The sequence below is a fragment of the Citrus sinensis genome, chromosome 6, assembly GCF_022201045.2.
Source record: "Citrus sinensis cultivar Valencia sweet orange chromosome 6, DVS_A1.0, whole genome shotgun sequence".
In the NCBI taxonomy this organism is placed as follows: Eukaryota; Viridiplantae; Streptophyta; class Magnoliopsida; order Sapindales; family Rutaceae; genus Citrus; species Citrus sinensis.
In genome coordinates, this window is record NC_068561.1 from 24529282 (window position 1) to 24554805 (window position 25524).

General features: G+C 35.0%; 4 protein-coding genes across 6 annotated transcripts; 1 reads left to right on the plus strand and 3 right to left on the minus strand.

Moving 5' to 3' along the window:
* Positions 1-93: 93 nt before the first annotated feature.
* Positions 94-1295, minus strand: LOC102618155 (uncharacterized). Its single transcript, XM_006482378.3, has 4 exons — positions 1064-1295; positions 820-927; positions 590-664; positions 94-428 (listed from the first exon to the last, which is right to left on the minus strand). Exons 1-4 carry the CDS (start codon positions 1195-1197, stop codon positions 197-199), a joined length of 549 nt encoding a protein of 182 aa, XP_006482441.1. The 5' UTR covers positions 1198-1295; the 3' UTR covers positions 94-196.
* A 6196-nt stretch (positions 1296-7491) lies between these two features.
* On the plus strand, positions 7492-10529 carry LOC102618438 (rhamnogalacturonan I rhamnosyltransferase 1-like). The gene is made up of 8 exons (XM_006482379.4): positions 7492-8348; positions 8450-8517; positions 8617-8705; positions 8806-8971; positions 9062-9351; positions 9437-9641; positions 9729-9883; positions 9992-10529. The coding sequence occupies exons 1-8, from the start codon at positions 8009-8011 to the stop codon at positions 10236-10238; spliced, it is 1560 nt and encodes a 519-aa protein (XP_006482442.1). The 5' UTR covers positions 7492-8008; the 3' UTR covers positions 10239-10529.
* A 2898-nt stretch (positions 10530-13427) lies between these two features.
* LOC102618719 (transcription factor BIM3) lies at positions 13428-17089 on the minus strand. Of its 3 annotated transcripts, XM_006482380.4 has the most exons (8): positions 16933-17089; positions 16673-16818; positions 16492-16582; positions 15598-15667; positions 15385-15480; positions 14690-15120; positions 14029-14158; positions 13428-13809 (listed from the first exon to the last, which is right to left on the minus strand). In XM_006482380.4, exons 2-8 carry the CDS (start codon positions 16764-16766, stop codon positions 13699-13701), a joined length of 1023 nt encoding a protein of 340 aa, XP_006482443.1. In that variant the 5' UTR covers positions 16767-16818; positions 16933-17089; the 3' UTR covers positions 13428-13698. The 3 variants fall into 3 exon arrangements, with proteins under 3 accessions (XP_006482443.1, XP_024955479.1, XP_015387099.1); XM_025099711.2 differs by lacking the exon at positions 16933-17089 and having other exon boundaries at positions 13428-13829; positions 16673-16920; XM_015531613.3 differs by lacking the exon at positions 16933-17089 and having other exon boundaries at positions 16673-16918.
* A 215-nt stretch (positions 17090-17304) lies between these two features.
* LOC102619018 (O-fucosyltransferase 27) lies at positions 17305-23716 on the minus strand. Its single transcript, XM_006482381.4, has 10 exons — positions 23453-23716; positions 22951-23035; positions 22473-22543; positions 22296-22384; positions 21946-22189; positions 21372-21484; positions 21198-21288; positions 20959-21087; positions 20173-20717; positions 17305-19591 (listed from the first exon to the last, which is right to left on the minus strand). Exons 1-10 carry the CDS (start codon positions 23648-23650, stop codon positions 19129-19131), a joined length of 2028 nt encoding a protein of 675 aa, XP_006482444.1. The 5' UTR covers positions 23651-23716; the 3' UTR covers positions 17305-19128.
* Between the last annotated feature and the right edge of the window lie 1808 nt (positions 23717-25524).

Below are 25524 nucleotides of genomic sequence, written 5' to 3' on the forward strand. Positions count from 1 at the left end.
TGGTGATGGTACAATCGTGTTATATGTACAAACAAAATACAAACTTTTCTTGGGAATGCTACTCGGATGCTCACTATTTCTGGCAACAGAGAATTGACAAGAAGATAACTTTTAATTGCCCATATGAACATCCTACAACATGAAATTCAAACAAAAATGTTCAGAAACAAAAGAAAACACAGATCTTAATGGGTCTTCAGTTCATTGCATCATAATCATCCACCTTATCATTGTATTCCAAGACCTTTCTCTTTATCTTGGATGTATCTACCCATGTAATAAAGTCTTCCATATTCCTGGTCACGAGGAATGCAGGGTCTGTAACTGTCTCCGGTCCGACTCGAATGTGTCCCTGTTCAATATATGTCACAGCTTCTTTCAGGTGCTCAGCAAACTTCAACCGCACCAAAATGGTGGCAAGCCTGCGTCTGCAACCAAAAGACATGCTCGCTCACAAGGGAAGAAAAAGAAAACACACAGAATTGTAGGAAATAAGACAATTGCTTTCATCATATTTGACTATCAGTCAAAAACATCAATTCCAATTCACACAATGATTCTAATTCTACTTCGAGAAGCATTTGCTTACCTACAGAAGGATGAAACTGATAGATGATCACACAAAGCCAAGCTTTTCCTGCTTGGTATTACACCCATGTTATATCTGTCATCAACAAGGGAAAAACCAAAGTGTCAAAATATAATCATAATGTTAGCCAAGCCAACAATTGAGTTGGTGAACTTAAAAGACAAGGATAATGACGCCATGCGATGCCAATGCTTAAAAAAATAATAATAATGATAAAAAAAATTACTCACAGCTTCTCGAGAAGCATATCAGTCATCTCAATACGAAAAGGGTCTCTTGGATCCATCTGCTTCAATATATTAACCAGCTTCTGCACCATCCCGCACAAACTTGAATACCTTTTTTTTTTTTTTTTAATTCACCAAAAATCACCATAAAATCAGAAAAATGAAAAATAATTCAAAAATCCAAAAGCAAAAACGACCCTATTCAGGAATTAACAAATATATATATAAAAGAAATTTACGAACTTACTTCTTGTAATCGTCGCGGCCGGTGACGTGGTACCGCTGCAATATCATGGCTTCCCTGTGGCCACCTTCTCTTTTCCATTCTAAAAAATTGACTTTTTTTAACAACTTCTTCTCATGGAACTTTAGCTTCCTCATTATGATTCTTTGCTTTAGTAAACGATGCTGCTAAATTTTAAGAAAATTTGATGAAGAGAGAGACCTAAACCCTAGAAGCAAAGTGAATACGACACCCTAACTCGCAACTACAAAGTACAAACTAGAAGAAGATAATTGGGCCGGGCTTATTTATGATTTGAACATTAGGCCCATTTAGATTATTCGCCCAAATAATGTTTTTATTTACATTTTAAAAATTACTCAAACACTATTTAGGACAATTTAATACAAGACAACATTATATAATTCTCATGTCTTAAATCTAAAACTTTTATTTCCAACATCTTAATAAATATTTAGATAAACGGTGAAGAAATCAAAATTTTAAAAAAAAAAAATTTGACTCCAAAGTATGTGTAATACTTTTTTTTTTTAAAATAAAAAATATAAATACTGTAAATATCATTTTTTTTTTTGTTTTTAACCCTTTTTCTTCTTCTAAGTGTAAGAGAAATAAAATGTTCAAAGTCATTTTCTGGACTACAAAAGTACAAATAACCCCACCCATAAAAATATGTTCATTATTTTACAAAGGAAAATGATGTTTGCCTCGGGTCAAACCCCGAAACTAAACAAAACGGCGTCGTTTTGTTTTGTTTTTTTTTGCTTTTTTGCTTCTCCAAAACGTTGCCGTTTCTGATGGATTATTTCACTCACTCTTCCTCTTCGTTTCTTCGTTTCACTTGGGATTCGTTTCACCTGAGACAAATAGAAGAGCCATTCGCGAAATTAAACACCGTAAATCTCTTCGTTTCTTCATTTCTTTTTTTCTTCGTTTCTTCGTTTCTTCCTTACCAAAAAATTCGTTACTTTCCTTCTCGAGAGCTCTGCTCTGCTTTTTCGTCTTCAATTCATGCTAAAAATCCCAGTCGTTGCCGCCGGCAAAGTACGATGGGTTCATGTACGCGAATCACCCCGTTGACTCGGACACCATCGTCATCGAAGCGTTCTTTGACCCGGTCTGCCCCGACAGCAGGGATGCATGGCCTCCTCTCAAGCAAGCCCTTCAGCACTACGACCCTCACGTTTCCCTCGTCGTTCATCTCTTGCTGTTACCGTGAGTCATCCATTCTCTGTCTGCTTATTTGCTACAATTTTTTATTAATTTTTATTATGGACTGTGATTTTGGGAGAGCAATTTTAATTATTTATGTTATTTGATTTTATTGCTTGTTCAATCTTTAATGTTTAGTCTATACCGATTGTTTATGGTGGCACATAAAATTATATATGCTTTGTCTCATATCGGTCCACGTTTAATGGTGCATTGTTTGAGAATTCGCACATAATTTTTTTTTTTTTACTCAGAAATAAATAACAATTTGTTTGCTGGCATAAATAATGCTTTCTATTAGAGTTACAGGAGATCTTCATATCTTCCTGTCATTGCATTGTACCCAAATCGCCAATTAGAAGTTCGACCAGGAGACAAATTTTGTTTTGTCTCAAAAAATCTTAAACTGGTTTAGAAACGGCAACGTTTTGGAGAAGCAAAAAAAAAAAAAAAAAAACTACACAAAACGATGCCGTTTTATTTAATTTCGGGATTTGACCCGGGGTAAATATCAGAACTCTTTTACAAAACTCAGCGACAACAACGAAGCACCCCCCCTAAATCGACACACAACAGCCACCACACCACAACCACAAGCCCGCAACTGGAGCCTCCATTCCGCTACAGCCAGAGGCACCCACAAAGCAGCACTCCAAAACCAACAGAATAGGAAGAACAGCCACCACGCAACAACCACAATGCACAAAGCAGCACTCCAAAATCGACTAGAATAGCTAGGCACAGACTCTTTGACATATGAGAAGCACGGGTTGAGGCGTCACTGTGGCTTCGCTATGGCTATTGTGCAGAGGTATGGTGGCTTTTGATCGTGGAGTTCAGTGCAAGTTATGTGGCTTGTATTGGTCTTGATTAAAGGTTTTGTGATCACGGAATATTAGTTTTTGTTTGAAAAAAAAAAAAAAATAAATAAATAAAAAGAATAATGCGCCAAAATTGTGTCGTACGTTGGGTTTTAATTTCAGAATCAAAACTGTGTTGTTTTGGTCTAGATTGAGGTTTTACTCGGGGTTGGGTTTGACTCAATTAGTGTATCATCACTCGAAAATTATTTCGGCCTTGAAAATAACTCTCGCATTTTCCTTTGATCCCGTTTCACTAATATTTATATGCATGCAAAAAAATCACATTGAACTTCAACACCATCACTCTTTAACCACAAAATCACTCTTTAGAGGCTCAAAAAAACTACGTGGGTATAACATTTGTTTCTTTGTCCAAATTGGGTCCGAGAATTTCACCACTCCAACAAATTTTCCTATGACTTTTTAGAAAATTTTTGAAAATAAAAAAAAAATTATTCCAAATTGACCCCCTTTTTTTCTATGGTCTAATTTCACTAATATCTGTGTACGTGCCAAAAAAAAAATGAGCTCAAAATTCAATATCATCATCTTTTTATCATAAAATTATCCTTAAAAAGCCCAAAAACCTTTGGTTTCGAGTCCGGGGAAAAAATTTAGATTTTTTTTTACCAAAAAGGATTACAAAAAAGTTTCACATCAATATGGTGAAATTCCCTAATTTCACATCTATTTGGTACGCTCTTCTAATTTTTTAATTTTTTTTCTAACTTTTTGAAAATTTGTAAAAAATTATTCCAAACTTTCAAATATTTACATTTATCAATAGTAACATGCGTGCAAAATCACTTGAAATTCAAAAAGTAATTTTTTTCACTAAAATCTTATTTAAGACAGAGAGGTCTTTTAAGAATTTGACATCAATTCAATAAAACTTTTATATTTTTATTTTTTCGTTATTTTTTTCAATATTTCAAAAAAAAAAAAATTCACCAAACATTCCGGCCTCCAAATTTACGATTTTTAAGGAAAAAAAAAGAACTAATAATATTTTAAAATAGATGTTTTATATTTAGTATTGATAAATAAATAATACAAAAGTAAAATAGTAATAACTAGTTTAGATGCTTGTGTCTGAGTTTTGGATACCAAAGGATCACTTAGCACATGATTCATTAGATTTGATTGTCCCACATTATTGTACGGATTCCTGGAAAGTTCCATCAACAAGAAGAGGTAGATACCAAACTCTAAGTTGTGAAAAAAAATCAAAACTTGTTCATTTTGTTGTAAGGCAAAAAAATTCGGCTATTAATGAATATGAACAAGCTACCCCTTGGTGGGTGTGAACTTATATACCCCATTGAAATTCAACATTAATTAAAGGCGACAGCTATGATTATAATGAAGCTTCTCTATCAACAGAAGCTGCAACATCTGCTACATATTTGCCGCCTTGTGAAATGTTGCATGAAAACAAATTAAAAAAAAAATAAAAAAAGCCCATGTGAGTGAGAGTTGATAACCCATCAAAAGTTCTGCAACATTTCCATCTCCTATCCACCACTTTACCATCAATCCAATATCTAACCCCGCTTCACAAAATAATAAGACGAAGAGGGATCGACACATGCCTATTGCCGCCATTCACCAGTCGCCAATGCTTAAAAATTGAACCCATTTTAGGAGTTTTTTTTTGCTTTTCTTTTGCCGTGCGGTGAAGGTAAGTTGTAGTTTCATGATAGGACATTATTGTTGTGCCCAATCCAAAATCGTCCCTCGCCATCATGAGATGAGGACCTTTGTAGATTTTACTAGACTTTTATCATATTTTTCTTTTCGTGGGCTTTATTTTTAATATTACATTACAAGTAGTGACAATTTATCATGATTTCTTAGCCATGAAATAGTGGCTAATTTTAATAGGTTGGATCAACTTTCAAATATTTAGAAGAAAAATATTATCTATACAAAGATGCTTGAATCCTTTGAATCCTTTTTCATAAGTGACTACCACCCAAAACACAACCAAACTAATAATAATAATAATAATAATAAAGAAAAATCTATCTGCAAGTAATTTTAATTAAATTATTATTTTTCTTTGTAAGACTCGACTGGAAGTTTGATTCGGCGGATGAGACTCTAACACGGTTCTACTGCTGTGAATACATTAAATACGCATATTCTCAAGAATTTCGTTTCTCAAAATAAAATAATTTCTTATGGGTAAGTGAAGTATATTAATATAATATAGAGTTCCATGATTGAATATCCAAAAGCACTTCTTCTTCCTATCAATACATACGGCTAAGAAGCGCTTTTAATGTGTGACGGTTCTCAACCAAAAGGAGAAAGAAAATTTGTCCGTCTGTTTTTTCAATTTGCATAAAAAAAGCTGAAAAGAGAAATGTGTGTCTGCCAAATCATGAATTGAAAGGCTTTTTATTTATTTAATGCCCATATTTGGTTTATTTTGTGTTTATACATTTATATAAGGAAGTCATGTAACCGACAAGCTTTTCACAGGTTCCAAACAACTTTCCTTTTTCTTTATAGATTATTATAATTTTCACCAGTAACAATTTAAAAAATTCACGAATAATAATCACGGGGGGCTTAATTTTGTCACAAATATAAAACTCCCGAAACAATATCCCGACGTTATCACAACTTGCATTGCATGCTTTGCTTAGAACTAAGAATAAATTAACGTTAATCACTCCATTATTCTGCCTTTTTTTTTCAATGGATTAAAGCAAGCAAATCTTTTTTTTTTACTGAAAAGTAAGTGTATCGATAATCTTTCTAAACAAATTTATTCATAAAAAAAAAAGGAATGAATATGTTATTAATTTCTTATCCTTGTAGGTTAAGAATTTATTTACATTTGCCTTTTAATTATTTTATTGTTACTCGAATACATTTGCTTGTAAGGAACTAGCTAGTTTTTTACCCAAGTGAGTAAATACATGTTTTCTCTATTTCTTATAATTGTAAATGAAGGTGTCAATTATAATATAGCAACGTACATGCAATCCACTGTCTTAATATGGATCAAGCAAAAATGTCACTAGCAGACATGATTAAACAAAAGACTTAGACGTTATATCAATTAAGATGATAAGAATATCAAGAAAAAAAAAATCATCAAAATTTAATTTGAGGGTACATGGACATTAATCTTATATCAAATTCTGTTGGGTGTTAATACATTAATGTTTGGGATTTGGGAAGGTCCCTTGTCCATATAATGTTGGTATATGTTTTAACTACGTGTTCTTTACAAACAAAGACATCATAACTACATCAAATAAATCTCTAAATTTGACATATAAAAAAAAAAAGGTATTAGATGAAATATATTTTCATGTTCATGAGCAAATTTGCCAAAGGAAGACTGTCGGTGGAACCTATAATATGCTACATCCTACATGCATTTAGAATTGGTTGTTGTTGTGATTATTATGATTGGGGTCAATGTATTTGTGGGTTGCATGATAGGAATATTAAATATCAAATAAAGTTATTTTACATTGGAGGTAATAAATATCATATATATATATATATATATATATATATATATATCATCATCATCATAATACAAAAAAATAGTAATAATTATGACGAGTCATCCCATGTTCTCAGTTCATACTTGTTTTTAATATCATAGTCCATACTTTAATGAATTATTTATTATAATAACATAATATTACAAGAACCAAAAGAACTACATAATATTGTTATATAACATGTACTTCAAAACCATTATAATTATGGTATCAATTAATTAAGAATATATGTTGGTATAACTAAATGATATGACCCTTGGATGCCAAATAACATATTACTTTGAAAGACCTTATCTTTCTCCCAACAAGCTATTTTTCACTCTTTAATTTATATAATTAAAAGTAATAAAAAAGGGGAAAAAAAAGGCTGTCTGTGATCACGGTACTTTTTGTGCATCTTACTTCATACTTTCATAGTTTGGGCACTGTAGTCGAATCCGAGAATAAATTATAAGTATAAAATATACATCAATTTTTACAAGATTTACTTTATCGTCACCAAAAAAAAAAAAAAAAAGCAATCCATCTTTCAAAATCACTACCTACTATAATGAGTCATTCCTCATTAACTACAATAGTTTCTCCATTTTTCAAAAAGGTCAATTAAGTGAAATCAGAAAAAAAAAAAATTACCAAAGCAAAAATTGTCTCAATGTGAGTGGTGAATGGTGATGATATATACTTTCTCAACCTTTTTCGTAGCAAAAACCCAATCTCTATAGTAAATGCAACGCTTGCGCCTTAATAACTGGCTTTGTTTAATATTTATTTGTTTCGTTTCACTTCACTTCACTTCACTTCACATTCACTTTACATTCAATTGTTTGTTATTATGTACGTAATGTATGTGTGTAATGACCACAACGTCAATTTATAGCCAGCCTCAATTATCAAAACAAAAAAAAAACTCTCCTCTCTCTCTCTCTCTCTCCCCGCCTCTTCTCTTTCACTGAATTCTCCGACAACCCTCTCGCCGGGATCTGGTCGGAAAACGCCACCGGATTATCAAGAAACCACACCCCACTCCTCCCATTCTTCAGTGGAACAACTTGCATGGAGTTTGCTATGAAGCTGAGCTTCTGATATTGTTTTTTAATGCAGAAGTTTTATGATTATCGAGGGAGTTCTAGTGTTCCGAAGTGTAGTTTGTTATGTTAATCAAGTTTCTTGGAGCATCATCAGCAGTAGCTTGTCTTGTGCCGAAGGAGATAGCATTCTTTTTTCTTTCTTTTTTTCTTATTTCACCAAATTCAATACTCAATATTGTTTAATGATTCTTGATAATTGATATTGAATCTTGAATGAACTGAATTGGAAGGAATGGCTATTATGTGTTATGTGTGATGTGTACAATGTGCAGAGTAGAGAGGCCTAGTGAGAATAACACTAATAATAAGTGTGAATTACAAGAGTACTTGATGACGATGGGATTAAAGTTTAATAATAGTAAGCTGATGAAGCATTCACCAATGGCTGTCTCGCAGTCTCGGGTTAAGCTATGGATGATTAGGGCAATCACAAGTATTTTGCTATGGACTTGTGTTGTTCAGTTGATGGCATTAGGCGAGATGTGGGGGCCAAGATTGTTGAAAGGCTGGCCTTCTTGTTTTAGTCATGATTCTGATTTGTCTTTGGCTGCTCAATTTTCTCCTCTTCCTGCTAAAATTGTTCTTCCACCGAAGAGTAAGTTCAATATTTTGCTTCTTTCTATTCTTTTCCTGGAAAATTAATTTTCCGTCATAATTTGTATTTTCTAATTCCGGGAACGTTTGTTTGTTCTACAGGGGTCTATAAAAATAACGGTTATTTGATGGTTTCTTGTAATGGAGGACTCAATCAAATGAGAGCTGCTGTGAGTTTGATTTCTAGCTTGTTTTGATAATCTGATAACACTGCAATTTATACTGTGTCCATTTGTTTAATTGCTTTCTGAACTTTTTTATTTTTGCAGATATGTGACATGGTCGCTATTGCTAGATACTTGAATGTAACTCTTATTGTGCCGGAGCTGGATAAAACTTCATTCTGGAATGATCCAAGGTATATTAAGTTTTGAGTAATTTTTATTTTGTTAACTACTCTCAATTCCAATTCAAAACAGCCCTTAATTTTCTCTGATTGATTCTCTATACATGAACAGTGAGTTCAAAGACATATTTGATGTTGATCATTTCATTGCGTCATTGAGAGACGAGGTTCGAATATTGAAAGAATTGCCACCAAGGCTTAAAACAAGAGTTGAATTGGGAATGTTATATTCATTGCCACCCATCAGTTGGTCAGATATTTCTTATTACCATAATCAGGTCAGTTCCATGGAGATATGTCATAAAGATGGACTTATTTGTTTGCTGATGCAACTCTAACTTGTTGAAATATTTTGATTCTGCTGACAGATACTTCCCCTGCTGCAAAAACACAAAGTTGTACATTTAAACAAAACTGATGCTAGGCTTGCTAATAACGGACTGCCCCTTGAGTTTCAGAAGTTGCGTTGCCGTGTAAATTTCAAGGCATTAAAATTTACTTCTCAGATTGAAGAATTAGGCAGAAGGGTTGTGAAGATTTTGAGGGAAAAAGGCCCTTTTCTGGTTCTTCATCTCAGGTATGAAATGGACATGCTGGCTTTTTCTGGCTGCACTCATGGCTGTAACATTGAAGAGGTGGAAGAATTAACCCAAATGAGGTAAGTAACCATTTTGGATACGATTTCTTGTCTCACTTTATGTTTATCAAGTGTCTGTTGACTGTCGCATTAACATGTTGTTAAGATATGCGTATCCATGGTGGAAGGAAAAGGTTATAAACTCGGAGATGAAAAGAAAAGAAGGATTGTGCCCTTTGACACCTGAGGAAACTGCTCTAGTTTTAACTGCATTGGGCATTGATCACAATGTCCAAATTTACATAGCTGCTGGAGAAATCTATGGTGGCCAAAGAAGAATGGCAGCTTTGGCAGAGGCTTTTCCAAATTTGGTGAGTCAAAAAAGAATGCAAAATCAACTTCATATTTACTTTAGCGTACATCCCTTGATTAAACTTTCACACGGTCTTATGCAACAGGTGAGAAAAGAGACTTTGCTAAAATCAGATTTGAAGTTTTTCCAAAACCATTCTTCCCAAATGGCAGCACTAGATTACCTTGTATCCCTTGAAAGTGATATATTCATTCCTACATATGATGGTAACATGGCTAAAGTTGTTGAAGGCCATAGAAGGTAAAATAAAAAATTATTATGCTTTGCGTTGTGTTGTGTTAGTACAATTATTGGAACATTAATTAATCAAGTCTTGGTTTCTTGTGTTCTGTTTTGTAAAATTTTCAGATTCTTAGGCTTCAAGAAAACGATTTTGTTGAACAGAAGGCAACTGGTTGATCTAATAGATCAATATAACAATGGATCGATGAGCTGGGATGAGTTCTCTTCAACTGTGAAGGAAGTTCATGTTGATTTGATGGGGAACCCGAAAGCACGAGTTGTGATACCTGATAAACCGAAAGAAGAAGATTATTTCTATGCCAATCCGCGTGAATGCTTGCAACAGTTAGATGAACCATCGAGGAACACATGATTTTTCGTCATGCCAATCAGATGATTAACCCCATTTATACGTGTACCTATGCGTATTTATCAAAGAAAGTGGCCTACTTCAGTTCTTGAAAATTAAGTTATGACAGAGCTTTAGGCCTTATCCTAGACATTCTTGACAAGTGTTGCAGGAAAAATAATAATCTTTTACATCTTGAGCAGTCAAGTCCATATATAGAATCTGAGGCGGGTAAATGACAGATCAAAACTAGATTGTTGTAAAAGCATCAAATGTATACCAGAAATAATGAACGTTCAACAAATTTTCTCTGCATTTTCTCTCTCGATTTAAATCTGAGAAATGATAAACTATTTGTGGCATGTGATCGTAAAGAAAGAAAAGTGATATTTCGGCAACCTTCTGTCAATAAATTTTTTTATGCCAGAAGACCTTAATAGTAGCATTACATGTGCTAACATAGACAAGAAGCCAAGAAATCAGAGATCTTTTGCTTTGTCATGGACTAATGGTCTTCTTGAGCCAGCTGGTTTGTTCTGGCAAATCCCACATAGTTAGAAGTCTGAACCATGTCCGCATTATTTAATTGGTTAAATGAGCTTGCTCCATTCTCTCACAATTGTTTTCTTTTTCAAAAAATAACCATAGGAAGGATGACATGATCTCTAAAATGATTGCCCATTATGCACGCGATGGCAAGAAGAGCATTTATTTCTATCCACGATTCAAAATCCCAAGAAAGTGTCTTGAAGCATATCCTCACATAAACTTGAAATTGGGTTTGATGGAGATGGTATTGGTGAGCGATCCAAAGAACCACAGTTATTGATCCAAGAAAATTATGTTTGTGGGTGAGATCCAAGGACTCATAATCACCCATTAACAACATGGCTTTTGGGTCAACTAAATTAATGGTGATGAACGGCTATGCATGCAAGTCAGGCACTCCAAACATTGCTTTCACACCACACTACCACTTTCAAAAGTGGGTGCCAAATTTTTTTTCAAAAGCTTTATGAATATCCATCAAATAAAATAACAATGCCGCCACAGAGTTTGTCTTGTTAAAAGAATGCCTCTTGGTGACTATAATCTAGACGGTTTTTATCTCAAATCCCAAAATTATTCAAATTATACAAGCTTTAACGATTATGGGTCTGACAAAGTCCACGTGGTAAAATTTAATATAAAGGTAAGGTTATTTGAACTCATAATTTTTTTTTACACCCAGTTCTCAATAAACACATAACATGAATTTAAAAAATAATGTTTTACTCCATAAATTATCTTAAAATCCAAAAATAACCCTACATTATTTACAACTAGGGTTATTTTTACTTACCTCCCCTGAGGTTTCACGTAATAACAATTTAATAAAAAGTATGATGGTATTATTACATCCCTCCCCTGCTATTAGTATTTCTGTCAGTAGACCGTTTATGAGCCGAAAAATGACGAAAATACCCCTTAATGGCTTAGAGGTACAATTTCCCAGTTGGTGTGTTCTTCAAGTTCTATTGAAGCCCTGATTACAAAACCGAATCCAATCTCCGCTCGACGAATCCGATCATTTTGGAGTCACAACCCGATGCAAGGAATTTGTTTCCGCTCCCAATCTTTCTTTCATCGAAGGCGTTGCCACTAAGGATATCCACATCGATCCTTTTACGCTGCCCTCAGTCCACATTTTTCTCCCCAAGTTTGCACTAAACCATCCCGAGCCTGACTCCAGCCGCAATCAAAACCTAAACCGCGCGCGAACTCGAAGAATGCAGAGGCGGACCTACCACGCGACCTGCTTCATCTGTGGAGGAACAGCCACGGCTCCCCGAATGCGGTGGTGGCTGAGGAAAGAGGAGTATCAGAGAAGCAGCTACAGCGGCTACGGCAGTGCCGACGAGGAAGCGATGAGTTTGAATGGGAAATAGGAGGGGGAAATGGGATGCAGAATTAAGAAGCGTGGAAAAAGAGTACGATGGGGACCACGATGGGGGCCACGATGGGGACCATTTCCACTTGAGGCTTCAAAATTTTCTTAGTGAAAAATAGCTAGTATCCACTAGCAGCACTATAGCAAAATTGTTTTGTTTGTGGGTTTGGTTGCTATTGCTTTTTTCAATATTCAAATAAGACGGTGTGGTGTTTCCTTCTAGAAATCATTGCTTCGATCTTCCTTTTTTTTTTTAACCCCTCCCCCCTTTAAATAAAGAATTCATTTAGCCACCACGAATGTGCACAAGGGGTATGTGCTGGTGGATGTAAATAGGAGGAAACTACCAGTAATGTTGCAGTTCCACGGTAGCGGGTGGGTGAGTGGGAGAATCGCAAGGCTCTGTGATGTGATTGTTGTGGTGGTTGGGTAAAGGTTGGCGCCGGAGAATCAGTTCCCCGCTGCGTTTGAGGATGGGATGAAGGTGTTGAATTGGTTGGGGAAGCATTTTTTAATTGTTTTTACCTTAAATGCCAAATACTAGTTGGGATTAATGGGGTATTTTTGTCATTTTCTTGGCTCATAAACAGTCAACTGACAGGAATACTAACGGCAGGGGAGGGATGTAATAATATCACCATACTTTCTGTTAAACTGTTATTACATGAAACCTCAGGGGAAGTATGTAAAAATAACCCTTTACAACTACCAGCAAGTCGCCAACAAGTCTTCTTCTTCCCTTTGATTCAAGTAAAATCAATTTGGGAAAAATAAAAAAAATTACATACCACAACTAGTAAAAGAACTTGTATAATATTTTCACTAGAAGTTCTAAATGATAGAATGAAGTTCTTTTATTCTGAATTGATTTAATCTTTGATTGTTTTACCCATTTTCAGGAAGGTTTAAAAAGCTATACTTATGCAGAATTTTTATTCAATTAAAAAAAAAAAAGCCCTTAAAGGTAATTTTGTTATAGGTTATTTTAGTAATAAAAACTATTATAAATAAATGGGTGCAGAGGGTATTTTTATGGGTTCAAATAACCCCACTCTTCATATAAACATTTAGATGATGATTTACATCCCAAATTTGATGAATTTTGTACTGTGTACACTTTGATGAACAATAAATTACATAAGAGAGTTTTGAGGATTTTACCTTCGTTTAAAATCCAAATCAAATAGTTTTTAGTAGCTTTGTCTTCTTCCGACAATTACTCTTAAGAATCTGAAAGCAAACCGGCAACAATGGAGATAAAGCCATCACACAAAAATGCCCAATAAAACAGTAACGGTAGCAAGGAGTTTCGCATTAAAACGGATACCACTAATGATCGAATTAGCTTCTCATTATACACATGGAAGCCCCTCTATCTGAATTTCGTATAATAAAAGAATATATATAGCATATTTTTTCCCAGGAGAATCCCAAGCAATCCAGCAAGCTAAAGAGAAGCATGTACAATTCTGTCTGGACATGGTCACCTTCGAACTTGGGATGAACCAAATCATAACAGCAAGACGATGAAAGTGCTGCATCCAGGACAACAAACTAGCTTAGTTCTGTTCTGAGCCTCTTATGAGTGCGATCAGAGTCCTCATTAAAGCTCCGAACTCCAGTTTGTGCCATTACTTGGTTGTTCTGATAGTGCGAGTCATTATCCTGGATGAAAGACAAATAAACTATCGAGGAGAAAAATAAAAAAAAAGGGAGAAAAATAAAAGGAATTAAGGTTTCACAGATGGACAAAATGTAACCCAGAACTGTTATAGTTGGAGTTTCGTATCTTGGAAATAATACAGAATCTCAGTGATATTGACTCTGATGTACTGATAGTAGAAAGTAGGTCTTAAAAGCTAGGTCGAAGATTATGTAAATGACCTTTGAGCTAGATGCCATGGCAGTTGACCCATCATTAGCCCTTTTGCCAACATCAATTTGCACTGAGACACTGGCCTGTGACAGATCCACACCTGATGATCTCAAGGCTTGGGTCAGAGCATTCAATATCCTGTCAAAATATGAAAACATCAAAGGGTAATATGTAATATAGAAAATCCAGCTGAACAATTTCTCTTTGGATGAGACACAGGAATGCAGAATCAAGAACTGGTGAAAATTAATTGATAGTCCAAACCACCAATTAGATTGCAAATCACGAGTCAAATTCCATGAAACTTAAATCTTTAATTGGTTGAAAACAGAAAGAAGACCATCAACTGAGCAAAAAAGGGATTAAACTGATTACTGAACACAATGCAAACTTCTGATAAATAAAGGCTGCAAGAGAGCATCAAATATTAAAAGCATTATACGTAAACTTCAGTCGGGAAAGACACAACATGTATAAAAGCAATTAGAAGGAATGATTGTGAAGAAGTCTCAGGTAAAGAACACTCCACAGTGCAGAGTATATACAAACATAAAAATCTCGAAATAAACATGGCCAGATACCTGAAACTCTAGAAGGACAAATATGTAAAAATATGCTAGATTTGACAATTAATGCCAAAAAAAAAAAAAAAAAACAATTGTGGCTCACCCTTGAGAATAGGCATTTGACATGCTAGAGGATCCACTTTCAATCATCAAGTCCTGATCATTGAGTGCACCGTTTGGAACAGCACACTCTGTTGCACATGATCTTCCCTGCCACAATTGCGTTTGGGGTTGGTAGACCATATTCTCAACATCAGAAACAGATTCCTGCAAAGGTTGGGTAGGCATGCCACCCCTCCCAACAGGAGCAAACATATTCTGCTGTGCATGCATATTTTGGGGAACCATTGTAGTAGCAGACCCAGGGGAAAAATCAGTAGCTTTATAGGCTGCAGCTGTGTCCAAATCAGATTCCATTGAATTCTGTGGATTTGAGAGCATTCCAGGATTAATAACGCTATTCTCATGACCAGAACCATTCTTTATAACTTGGGATTGATCCATATAGGTTTCTGCAGGCCCGTTATGGCTTCTCTGTTCAAATAGATGGAAATCCATTAGTAATTCCACTTTGAAAGGAAACATATATGAATTAATGTGTTTCATAACAGTGCATAAAGATACATCAAGAAAAGACAATGAAAACACGTGCACACACAGAGGTTAGCACAGCATCAAACACACCAAGCTCATGAGTAGACAGAATTAGACATGGATAAGGAAAAGCTTAAATTTCTTGCATCATAATATGCCCACCACACACATGCACACACACTCTTTAAGCATGAAAATTTCTACCCATGGTGTCAACTTTGTTGGCTCTTGAGTCCACCCTTGATATGGTCCCTCATACATCTGCAACTTTTCTCGTAAAAACTGAATGTACTCGATCACCTGCACATAAATATAGTTGTTCTTCAACTCATTCACAAGAATACAAAACTAAAATGGCAAAAAGAGAGCACGCCCAAATATTTGTATGCGTAGACAAAACTTGGCTGTGTGGTGTACCTCTAAAAGAAACGAAGCCTTGTCTCTTTTTTGATCATTTTGAGGTATGAGATCTCTCAACATTTGAAATCTGTCATACAAAACATACTTGTTTCTTCAGGTAGGAGCAAATCACTGTCAACATATTAATCATACATGAAGACTGGAGTGGCATCTGAAAGGAGCAAATATATGTGTAATAACTGCGAAAACCAATATTCTGATCTCTCCGAGTGCTAAAACCCGACAAATATAATGACAGCGTTAAAATTAAACCAAAGCAAGCAAAGCAGTAATAAACTGACAGCAAAATTATCTAACATTTTGCACCCCAGTAACATATCCAAGTAGTAAAGAGTAAATTTGGCTGGAAAAGAAAGTGTCAATCTTGAAAATAAATGTGCTTGAAATTCAAAAAATAACTCAGCTCCCAGCCATCAAAATCTTAAATTGGTTGCAATCAATCAGCACTCTAATTTCTTCTCTTGCATAGCCGTCCACCTCCAGTCATTATTGACAACCAGCACTAAAAGACATTAGGGTATGATTTAGAAAATACATTTTTTGACTTCTGAAACATTCATTTTTTAAGTCTAACCAAAACACACAGAAAAATTACGTTCTAGAATAGGAAAATAGATAAAATTTTCAAAAGCTTAATTCAACCATTTGGAAAACTCAGTCCATTTGCAGAGAAAGTAGCGCCAAGCTCCTGAAAAGCAGAAGTACCTGTCGAGTGCTCTTTGAAAAAGCACTTCAATCATTATTAATGAATCAAAACACACTAAACACGCTCATAATCTCACCATAACTCACACTTCAAATACATTCCTTTAACTTCATCTCAGACGCTGAACAAACAATTAAGAACAAATCACTCAACAAACGGGGAAAGAAAAAAATCAAAACTTGTACCTCTCATTAATCTTGCTCCTCCTCCGCTGCTCCGTCTCCGAATGCTTCGACCGGTGCGTAGTCGCCTTCTGCTCACTACTCTTTCCCTCCCCTGCACCGAATAAAAAAATAAACAAATAAATAACACTGTAACTCACTCTTATAGAAACACACACTTGCACGTATACGTATTCGTATATACCTTTGTACGAAGAGGAGTTGTTTCTATTAACATGTTTGTCGTACAAGTCGGCTTCTTCGTCCTCTTCGAGGTAATTGTTCGAAGACTTTACCATTTCGTGAAACTGCAGACACCGATTCTCGAAACGACGTCGTTGCGCTGCAACGCTGACAATTGAAACGCGGACGGTGGCCAGGGAAATGAAGCTCCGAATTGGCACGAGGGCCCAAAAAAAAAAAAAAAGATATAATTTCTTTTGTTGTTATTATTATTATTATTACCTTTCTTTTGTCAGCGCAGGAGTCAGGAGTCAGGAGTCAGGACATGAGTGCTGAAGCCCTAGGCAGGACTGTTTAAAAGAAATAGAATTAATTAATTATTTTATTGATTAATTTATGTTCATTAATTAATTATTTTTGCTTTTCGGTTTGACATGGGTTGTTCTGGGTGTTAACATGCGCGTGGTTAGTGACGTTTAATTGTTGTTCAGATAATTATCATCCAAGTCCTTGTACTTGTACTTTGTTATAAAACGAGAACATAGTTTGTTTATTTCATTAAATAGGTCCGCACGTTAGGGCGTTTATGTCGATTTACTAGTTCTAATTTTGCCAATCAAGTGGCAAAAAGGTGAAAAAGCAAAAACGACAATATTCAATTGAAAGTAGATATTTTTATTTCATTGGTTTGCGAAAGACACGAATCATAACAAGTTCTTCTTACACTCCAAATATATTTACTCCGTCACGAGTCGAGTTTTACTTCTGGCATTACGAAAATCTTATATCATCAACGCTACCCTATGAGTATAATGAACACCTTGTTTTGATCAGTACTATCTTTTGCCACCCTCATAATGTATTTTTGTGCACATCTCAATTCCCCAACGCACCAATAGTTCTTGGTTACGCAGCTTACACGTGCCTTTATCATCATCAGCAGAAGCGTAACTTATGAACAGATGAGAAATGGTTAGCTGCAGCTACTATTGCTGCCTCTGGCGAGGAAGATGTTACAGTCGTTGCACTTTTAGATGTTTCGGTATCGGCGGTTGCATGGAAGAGCGAAGAAAGCAACTTTAAGAAAGATGTGCACCATATATCTTTGCTCATCTTGAAATGGATACTTAAAATACAAAAAAGTTTATGAATATTGAAGGAATCAAGAACGTGCGTGAGGCAAATAATTGGCTACTTTAAAACTTCTGAGGATTGTGCGCGCTTCGGCTTTGTTCGATTTTAGTAAGGCGTGCAATTAGCCATTTATATAGAACAGGTTTCTTGGGGATCAAGTGGGGTTGACCGCTGAAACTGGAAAGATTTTGCTCACTTTTCTTCTCATGCATAGTTTCTCAGTAGTTTCTAGACTGCGGTTGCATGGAACGTCAATTGTGTTGATTAGAATCTGCCAAGTACTTTCTGTTCTTTGGCCCACTGAATAGTAACAGAAGCGCTTCTGGTGTACATACTGCACGTTAGGACAACTGAATAGTTGTAACCCACCATACCTGGAGATGGCCTTCCAGACAAGATAATAAGTGAGAATGTGAGTCCGTGAGACGGACCATTAACATATTGGGTTTCCAACCAAACTAAAAATAATATGTAAGCCATAAACTGATGCTTTCAACCACTTTCATGCACAGAATATGCTATACAGAGAGGACAACCAACACCACTAAACCAAGGAAAATATTCATGCATATATATTAAGAATCGGAGATGGTGGGTGTAACCACCATATAGCAAAATAAGAGAACCACAAAAGAACTATTTCAGCTTTCGCAAGAGTGGTTGTTCACTCAAAAGTTTTACAAGAGCAAAGTTTTCTCATCACAACTGGAAACAAAAAGAAGATGATGACTAAGGCTCAGAACTGTGCTTTCAACTTAATACGACTGTCGTGATTTAGTGAAACAAGATTAATTTAAATACATAATGTTAATTGAATGCATTGGCAGCAAAGGTTAAGCTACACACAAAAAGATTTTGTGTATTCAATAAAGGATTAAACACGAACATCTATTTCTACTCTTGACCATGTTACATTAGTTTCCAGCATAAAATAGCTTCGGAAAATTAGAGGGACCTTCCTAAGAATGACAAATCAAACTTAGTATTCTATTGAAAACGTCCTAGGCTACAACCTAGACTACATCAAAACTGGTTGCGGGTTTAAATAGACACTCACTTTTCACAAAGATGGCTTGACCTAAATTGCATAATCCAATGCAGTAGTATAAGTGCTTCATACCAGAGCTGATGGATGTGAACTGATACAAGCTAAGGTCACGGACCAGAGTAACGCAGTTCTGGAACTACAACCAGAAATCTTGCTTCTTTTCCAAAACAGAAGCCGAGACTCTTCAATGCTCCTTCATATTAGCGAATTAAACTTGGCAAAATTTTACATAACTGCATACAAAGCTGAAAATGTACCACTGGAGAGACCAGTACCGTATCTAAAATAGGCTCTCACTATTTTTCTCCACTCTCTTCTTCCTGATCCTCCAATTGAGCTTCTTCTTTGTTTATTTCTCCACCACCACTTTCATGATTTGAACCATTATGCCTGAAAAATAATCCAGACGATGAGGAATCATCTTCGTCAAGGTCCTCTTCACTCTCCTTGTCTTTCGACCTTGAGATTATTTGACTGTCCATCCAAGCAGGGCAATGGTGTACAGCACCAAGTGTAGCTTGAAGTTGGGAGTGAGAAGGACTTGAAGCATTAACATACGATTCTGTAGGATCATATTTCAAGCATGAACATTCAGGGACTGGATGTGATAGAACTGACAATGACTTTGACTTTGTGGATGCTTCTGTCAGTCCATCAAGCAAAGATCTTCTTAGATGCTTGCGTATAGATGTTACCCAGGTATGGTTTGCCTGATACAAGTGGTCTCTAGTCTCTTCTAACAGCTTGACAACTTTTCTCCTGTGTTGACAGAAGCAGAAGATAAGAAATATAAATATATATGTGTCCAAAAATATGGAAAGACTTTTGAAGATGTTGAAGGAAAGGTTAGATTAGTTAATCTCTCAACTAATAAATACAGTTCAACCAATACAACCTCTAGTTTGCTATAATACATGCTCATAGATATATCCAAGCTATATGAGAATGATTTATACTAATACCATTGTAGATTTCTACTGGGTATACAGGTATGCACAGATAAAGGCATACCTAGAAGGTTTATACAAGGAGGAGATCCATTACTGATCCAGAATTAAGTCAAAAAATCAAAGAACTTCAATTGCAGTGTGTGGAGGTAACTTGGTTACACTATTTAATCAGTGTAAGAGTGCAAGATTAGAAAAAGAGCAGCATTTTAGGGAAGCACAGGAGGACAATAAATGGATTAATGAGTTTTCAGATTAGCAGCCTTCTCATTTGTACATTTGCATGTGATGGTTGGGGGGAGGGGTGGTTACAGTTCCCTCTTCTCAAAATAATATACACTTGTATGATAAAACTATAAATGTGTATGCACACTTCTGAATAAAGACTATTACCTGTCAGGTCTGTATGTTTTTGATGAAGCTGACTGATAAAGCCGGTGCCCCATCACCAAACTGGCGAAATTTGGATGTCCCTTACCATCTCGGTCGAATCCAGGGATGAAAACATCCGCTTCAACACAAACCATATAATCAATTGCTTCCCATAGTAATTTATGGGCATTTGTTCTCAGCTCCATCACTGTACTTTCAGGCTCATTATCGCTCTCAGCCACCCAGCCCCACCAGCCTTCAATGTTGTATGACTTGGGACGAGCCGGAGGGGGTGGAAGTGGGCGAGGTCGGGGACCAACATTTTTCCATGACTCATGCTTCTCTTCTTCCTCAACGGATAGTGGAGTCTTTGGATCTATAAGATTAGCCTCACGGCCATAAATTCTAGTGAGCTCCCAAGCAGTGCTGAGGGAAGTCCTATCAACAACATTTGCAAACATTGCATGAAGAGGAATTAGTGTCCTCTGGCCACCAAAAACTTCTCCACCAGATACATATATTATCGTGTCCCACGAGTATCCATATGCGCGAAGAAGAATGCCAACCTGTAGATATCAGAAAATTTTAACCAATCATTTTTATGTAGTGGTAAACAGAAAGATTTATTGGGAGAGCCCTAAAAAATCTCTATGTAAGATCTCTCCAATGGGTAAATCAGATTGGAGAAAGAAAGAAAGCATCAAAATGAATGACGACTTGGGCACAACATAAGCATTCATTCTTTTGTGTGCAATAAAGTACCAACCCAGAAGCATATGAAATCCACTGTCCCAAATAATTTCTCACCTCTTCTGGCATTAACGGACATGTACCATTCAGGCGTAGTTCCATTGAATTTACAGATAGTTTCCCTCTGACCATCCTACGTTTTATCATCCAAGCTCGTTTATGCTGAATGAGTTCAGTGTGGACATCCTTAGGAAGAGCTCCAAAATAGAATAACATGTCAATGCCAGGTAAGCTTCAATCACAAAGGCATATATAATTCAAATAATCCAGCATGCCTTCAGGGTTTGAAAAGGTACCTGGAAGAGCTCAGCACAACCATGATATGCTAAAGCATCTCTAATCATCCCAGGATCAAAGGCTATAAATGGCCTTCCAGGAGCTCGTAACCTAAAATCAATACCACTATCACTCGCATCTGAAAAGCTAATAATAATTCTGTGTGAATTGTAGCAATGAGGGTAGACACTGACCTACGCAAAATTCTAGTTGCAAGCTCCTGGACCTCTTGTCGGAACCGAAGGGCATGGAATGCAACCCTGCATCTCAGCCTTTGGTATTCTTCAAGATGCGGTGGAAGACTGGCCTGACTCAGATCCCAGAGAAAACAATAGCTCGTTAATACATAAACTCAACCATGATTTGACAGAATAATGAAAGTGAATAAGAATATTGAAGTCCCAGAGATTGAGAGAAGAAAGATTCCCCATCATTTTCACCATGCAACACCAGATACAAATATTCGTGCATAGAACAGATAAGAAACCACTAGGGAAAAGATCTGCACAAGAAAAGTCATGCGACTGGTGTTTTATCTAAAAACAGAAATCTTTAAATTAACCATGTAAAGTAGGATCAAGTAATCTTTGATCCACAAAAATCTCAAGAATCAATAAACTACACTTTCCTTTTCATTTTCTTTGAAATTGTTATCTAACTTGAGAAAGAGAATATATCAGTTAGCCTTGCAGATGAATTAGGCACAGAATAGTAGAAAAGGTTCAAACTTGAGTCATTAGCTCAAAGAAAAACAATTCCTTTCATTACCTGCAAGCATCCACCATCAGAAACAACTAGTTCAACAACTGAATGCTTGATCAAAACGGGAAGAACATGATGCAAATAAAAATACGGTGAAGCCGAGTATGACACTCTAAACGATGGAATCTTCTTCTTTCTCCTTGCCCCTTTAAGATTTTTTGGAAGCGTTTTTACAATGTTAATATCTTTTGCTAACGCTGCCATGAACTGTTCCTCATTGTAGAGATATGCAAAACTCTTAAACTGAGAGCTGCATTAAACAAGTGCTAAATTAATTGAAAAGAAAAGGCTAACAGTTATATAACTATTACCAAAAAAAAATTCAAATTGCACCACTCATATTAAAGAAATGCAACCTGATTCCTTTACTACTTGTGGTTGACTGGATCTCAGGAATGACTAAAGTGGCATTTAGAAGACGAGCAACCACAACAACATCAGATATCTGAAACATTTAGGAAAAAAGTTATTACGTTGATTAAATTAGATGTATGGATGCAACTGAAAATATGCAATTGGGACAATATCCTTACAGAGTTCCTGATCTCATGGAAGCCGCCTTGTATTCTCACAAAGATAAACCCATTTGCCCGATAACTGGGATCTGTTAGAGATATGCTTTCATTATGTGCTCATTAATGCTTAAACCATGAGTACAAAATATAGAGAATTGAAAATGCATCTGAAACTGAAAATTTTCCCCTCTCATAACACTCCCCTTTCTTCTATCTTTCACTACAAGTAGATTGATAGAAGATCGAAAACTATAATCATCAACATCAAATTCGAGAAAGATAGAAGTATATTAATAGGGGATACAGTAATAAACTTGAGTAAAAGCACAATATCTAAAACCATTTCGTATTTTGCAGGACAATTTATCTTACAATAAGCTATTGACAAACTAAAAAACTATAATTTTCACGCTAAGCATATATAAGATCAACCACCTTTGAGCAGAAGTCTTTCAACAGCATAAAAACTATAAACAAGATGCGAAAAAGAGCTAACCAGCATAGTATCCTCTGGGACTCGCATCTGGATGTAAAGATTCAAGTCTCCTTACTGGACCCCATAATCTTCTATACAATGGACTCTGCTCAATAGATACATAGAAAAAACAATAAGGAGAAAGAAACATAGAAAACCAAAAATGGATCCGAAATAACATCTAGAAACCAAAACAAAAAGGAGAATCAGATTTTTTCCTCTCAGTAACCGAACTGGATCCAAATAAAGCCCAAAACATTCAACAATCAAGCAACACAATAGACACATGTCCATTCATGTAGCAACAAAAGAATCTGCCCGCAATTGGCACTCAGTTAACATAACCCAAAAATCAGAGGAAAATAAAACCTTTAACGCCGGTAGTGTAAAAAAATTTCAACTTGACATGATATAATCACCATGTAACCAAACAGACAAAATCATAGCAAAGCAAAAATAGAGAGAAGAATAAAACTGAGATCTTTGTGATTTAGAAGCAGCTAAAATGGTACACATTGCTTACAGTTTTAGAGAACTCAGCATTTTCAAAAATGGGTCGCCAAGAAAAGATTGTGACTGATGATTGGTACTCTGAAACGCCATCTTCAGTGAATCTTGCGAGAAAAATATGAACTAAAAGAGAAAAAGTAGATAGAATTAGTCCAATTAAGCCTACCCATTTCATTTTAGACTTAAACATCATCTTCCCTTCTCCTTTCATTTCTCTTATTCACTCAATGAAATCTCTCCATGAACCAAATTAAACAAAGCTTCAGTTGAAGCAGGAGAAAAATGAACTTGAAAAGTCAAGGAAGTCAGTGAGCTTGAGACAATGAAATGTGCCACGTGTTTGAACTTGTTTTTGGATAATAACATCTAGTTACCTCATTTTCTTCAACATTTCCAAGACAAGCATAATATTTTTATTTGCACTAAATAGGTTGTTCATAAAAAAATGTATATGTTTAGTATAATTTATTCAATAATTATAATTAGTTATTTAATTTCATAAATTTTTTAATTTTTAATTTTTTTATAAAAATTTTTGAGGAGTGTAAAAATTATTTTGTATCTACAAATAAATTTTTAAATTTTAGATTTTTAGGAGTTAATGTTGAAATTTTTTTTAAATTGTCAAAATATTTTTTATTTATTTGATAATTTTATTTCATTCATTTCATAATATGGCTTTAAAAGACTTATCTATTGAAATAATTTTATTATTTCTAATAAAATCTCTCAAACTAATATCTTGATCAAATATAAGTAAAATTTACTATAAAAACATATTTCACAAATGAGATATTTACTTTTAAAAAATAGAAAATGATTTTCTCACCAAACATCAAAATAGGGAGGATGTATACTGTATAAAATGTTATTTGGATAAAAGTTTAGGACCTATATGATATAAATGTATAACATATGTAATTACATAAGAATTGTAAAAGAGTAGGAATCCAAATGTTATTACCCCGTCTTGAAAATGCAAGCTAGACCAGACGGTGTTGAGTTGTAGCGATCAGACATGCTATTGTTTTGATATCTAGTTTAACAGAATGAATTAAAATTTCTCACTCACTAAGATGGCGCGTGGATTGTAAGAACCAATAAAATGGAAGAAATTTGGATTCTTCAAGTGGAGTGTCTTTTTTTTTAAATAAAAAATAAAAAAATAATGACTCCTTTTTTGTTCCAGTTGATCATGAAGTTAGGGCTTCTTGATTGGGTAAAGTTGACAACACACAGCAAATTGCTTAGAATTTTTTTTATCATTATTATTTTCCTGGGGATATATGTTATCTTATCCCCAATCATAATCTCGATTATAGGTTTACAACCCATATTTCTTATGCAAAATAATATCATATTGAAACTATTTCAAATCTTAATTTGGAACATTGTTATATTGTGTTATTCATTGCCGTCGTGATATATGTAAGCATGAGGTACAACAAATTTACTACCGATTACAAAAGAAATTTCAAACTTTCATTCCTAGTGAGCACTCTCCTAACCAACGCTTCTTGATCCTTCAACTCCCAATGGCACCATCGTCCTAATGTGGAACCCCAAAATGGCCCCCAATTTTTAATTTACGAAGTTCTATATGAACAAAAGTTAAACAAATCAAAATTGGGGCAAACCACTTAAAAATAAGGATGATAATAGACACCACCCCGCTATAGGTTTATCATTATTAAATCCACACCGCAAAAAATATAAATTACCAAACCCACCCACAACGGATTTTTATTTTTTAAAGAATAAAAACTCATCTACTATGGGTTTGTACGGATTTTCTCATTTAAAATCATAAATTTAAAAAAATATTTTTAATAATTCATAAAAACTTAAATTATATAATCCAAATTATAATTTTATAACAATGACCTAAAAATTCTACATACAATATTCAATTTTAGATTTTATCAATGTAAATAAGAAATTAAAATTTCAACATTGAAACAAATACATAAAATATTTCTATTGTAAACAAATCATCATCACTAATATCAATGTCTTTCTCCACCTTTTAATCAATATACGAGTATTATCAATAATATTAATAAGTAAATTTTATACAACTACCAT

Bases quoted from the DNA above. Each gene is read 5' to 3' on its own strand.
- LOC102618155 (XM_006482378.3), bottom strand. From the start codon at position 1,197: ATGAGGAAGCTAAAGTTCCATGAGAAGAAGTTGTTAAAAAAAGTCAAT. The intron at 928-1,063 runs GTAAGTTCGTAA...AAAAAAAAAAAG, and splicing joins GGCCGCGACGATTACAAGAA to GTATTCAAGTTTGTGCGGGA. The intron at 429-589 runs GTAAGCAAATGC...TTTTGGTTGCAG, and splicing joins TCAGTTTCATCCTTCTGTAG to ACGCAGGCTTGCCACCATTT.
- LOC102618438 (XM_006482379.4), top strand. From the start codon at position 8,009: ATGTGTACAATGTGCAGAGTAGAGAGGCCTAGTGAGAATAACACTAAT. The intron at 8,349-8,449 runs GTAAGTTCAATA...TTTGTTCTACAG, and splicing joins AATTGTTCTTCCACCGAAGA to GGGTCTATAAAAATAACGGT. The intron at 8,706-8,805 runs GTATATTAAGTT...ATACATGAACAG, and splicing joins TCATTCTGGAATGATCCAAG to TGAGTTCAAAGACATATTTG.
- LOC102618719 (XM_006482380.4), bottom strand. From the start codon at position 16,766: ATGGTAAAGTCTTCGAACAATTACCTCGAAGAGGACGAAGAAGCCGAC. The intron at 15,481-15,597 runs GTACACCACACA...ATTTATGTGCAG, and splicing joins AGGCTTCGTTTCTTTTAGAG to GTGATCGAGTACATTCAGTT. The intron at 15,121-15,384 runs GTAGAAATTTTC...CTATTTGAACAG, and splicing joins CAACAAAGTTGACACCATGG to AGAAGCCATAACGGGCCTGC.
- LOC102619018 (XM_006482381.4), bottom strand. From the start codon at position 23,650: ATGAAAGGAGAAGGGAAGATGATGTTTAAGTCTAAAATGAAATGGGTA. The intron at 23,036-23,452 runs GTAAGCAATGTG...TCTATTGAGCAG, and splicing joins ATGCTGAGTTCTCTAAAACT to AGTCCATTGTATAGAAGATT. The intron at 21,485-21,945 runs GTAATGAAAGGA...GATCTGAGTCAG, and splicing joins CTGATGGTGGATGCTTGCAG to GCCAGTCTTCCACCGCATCT.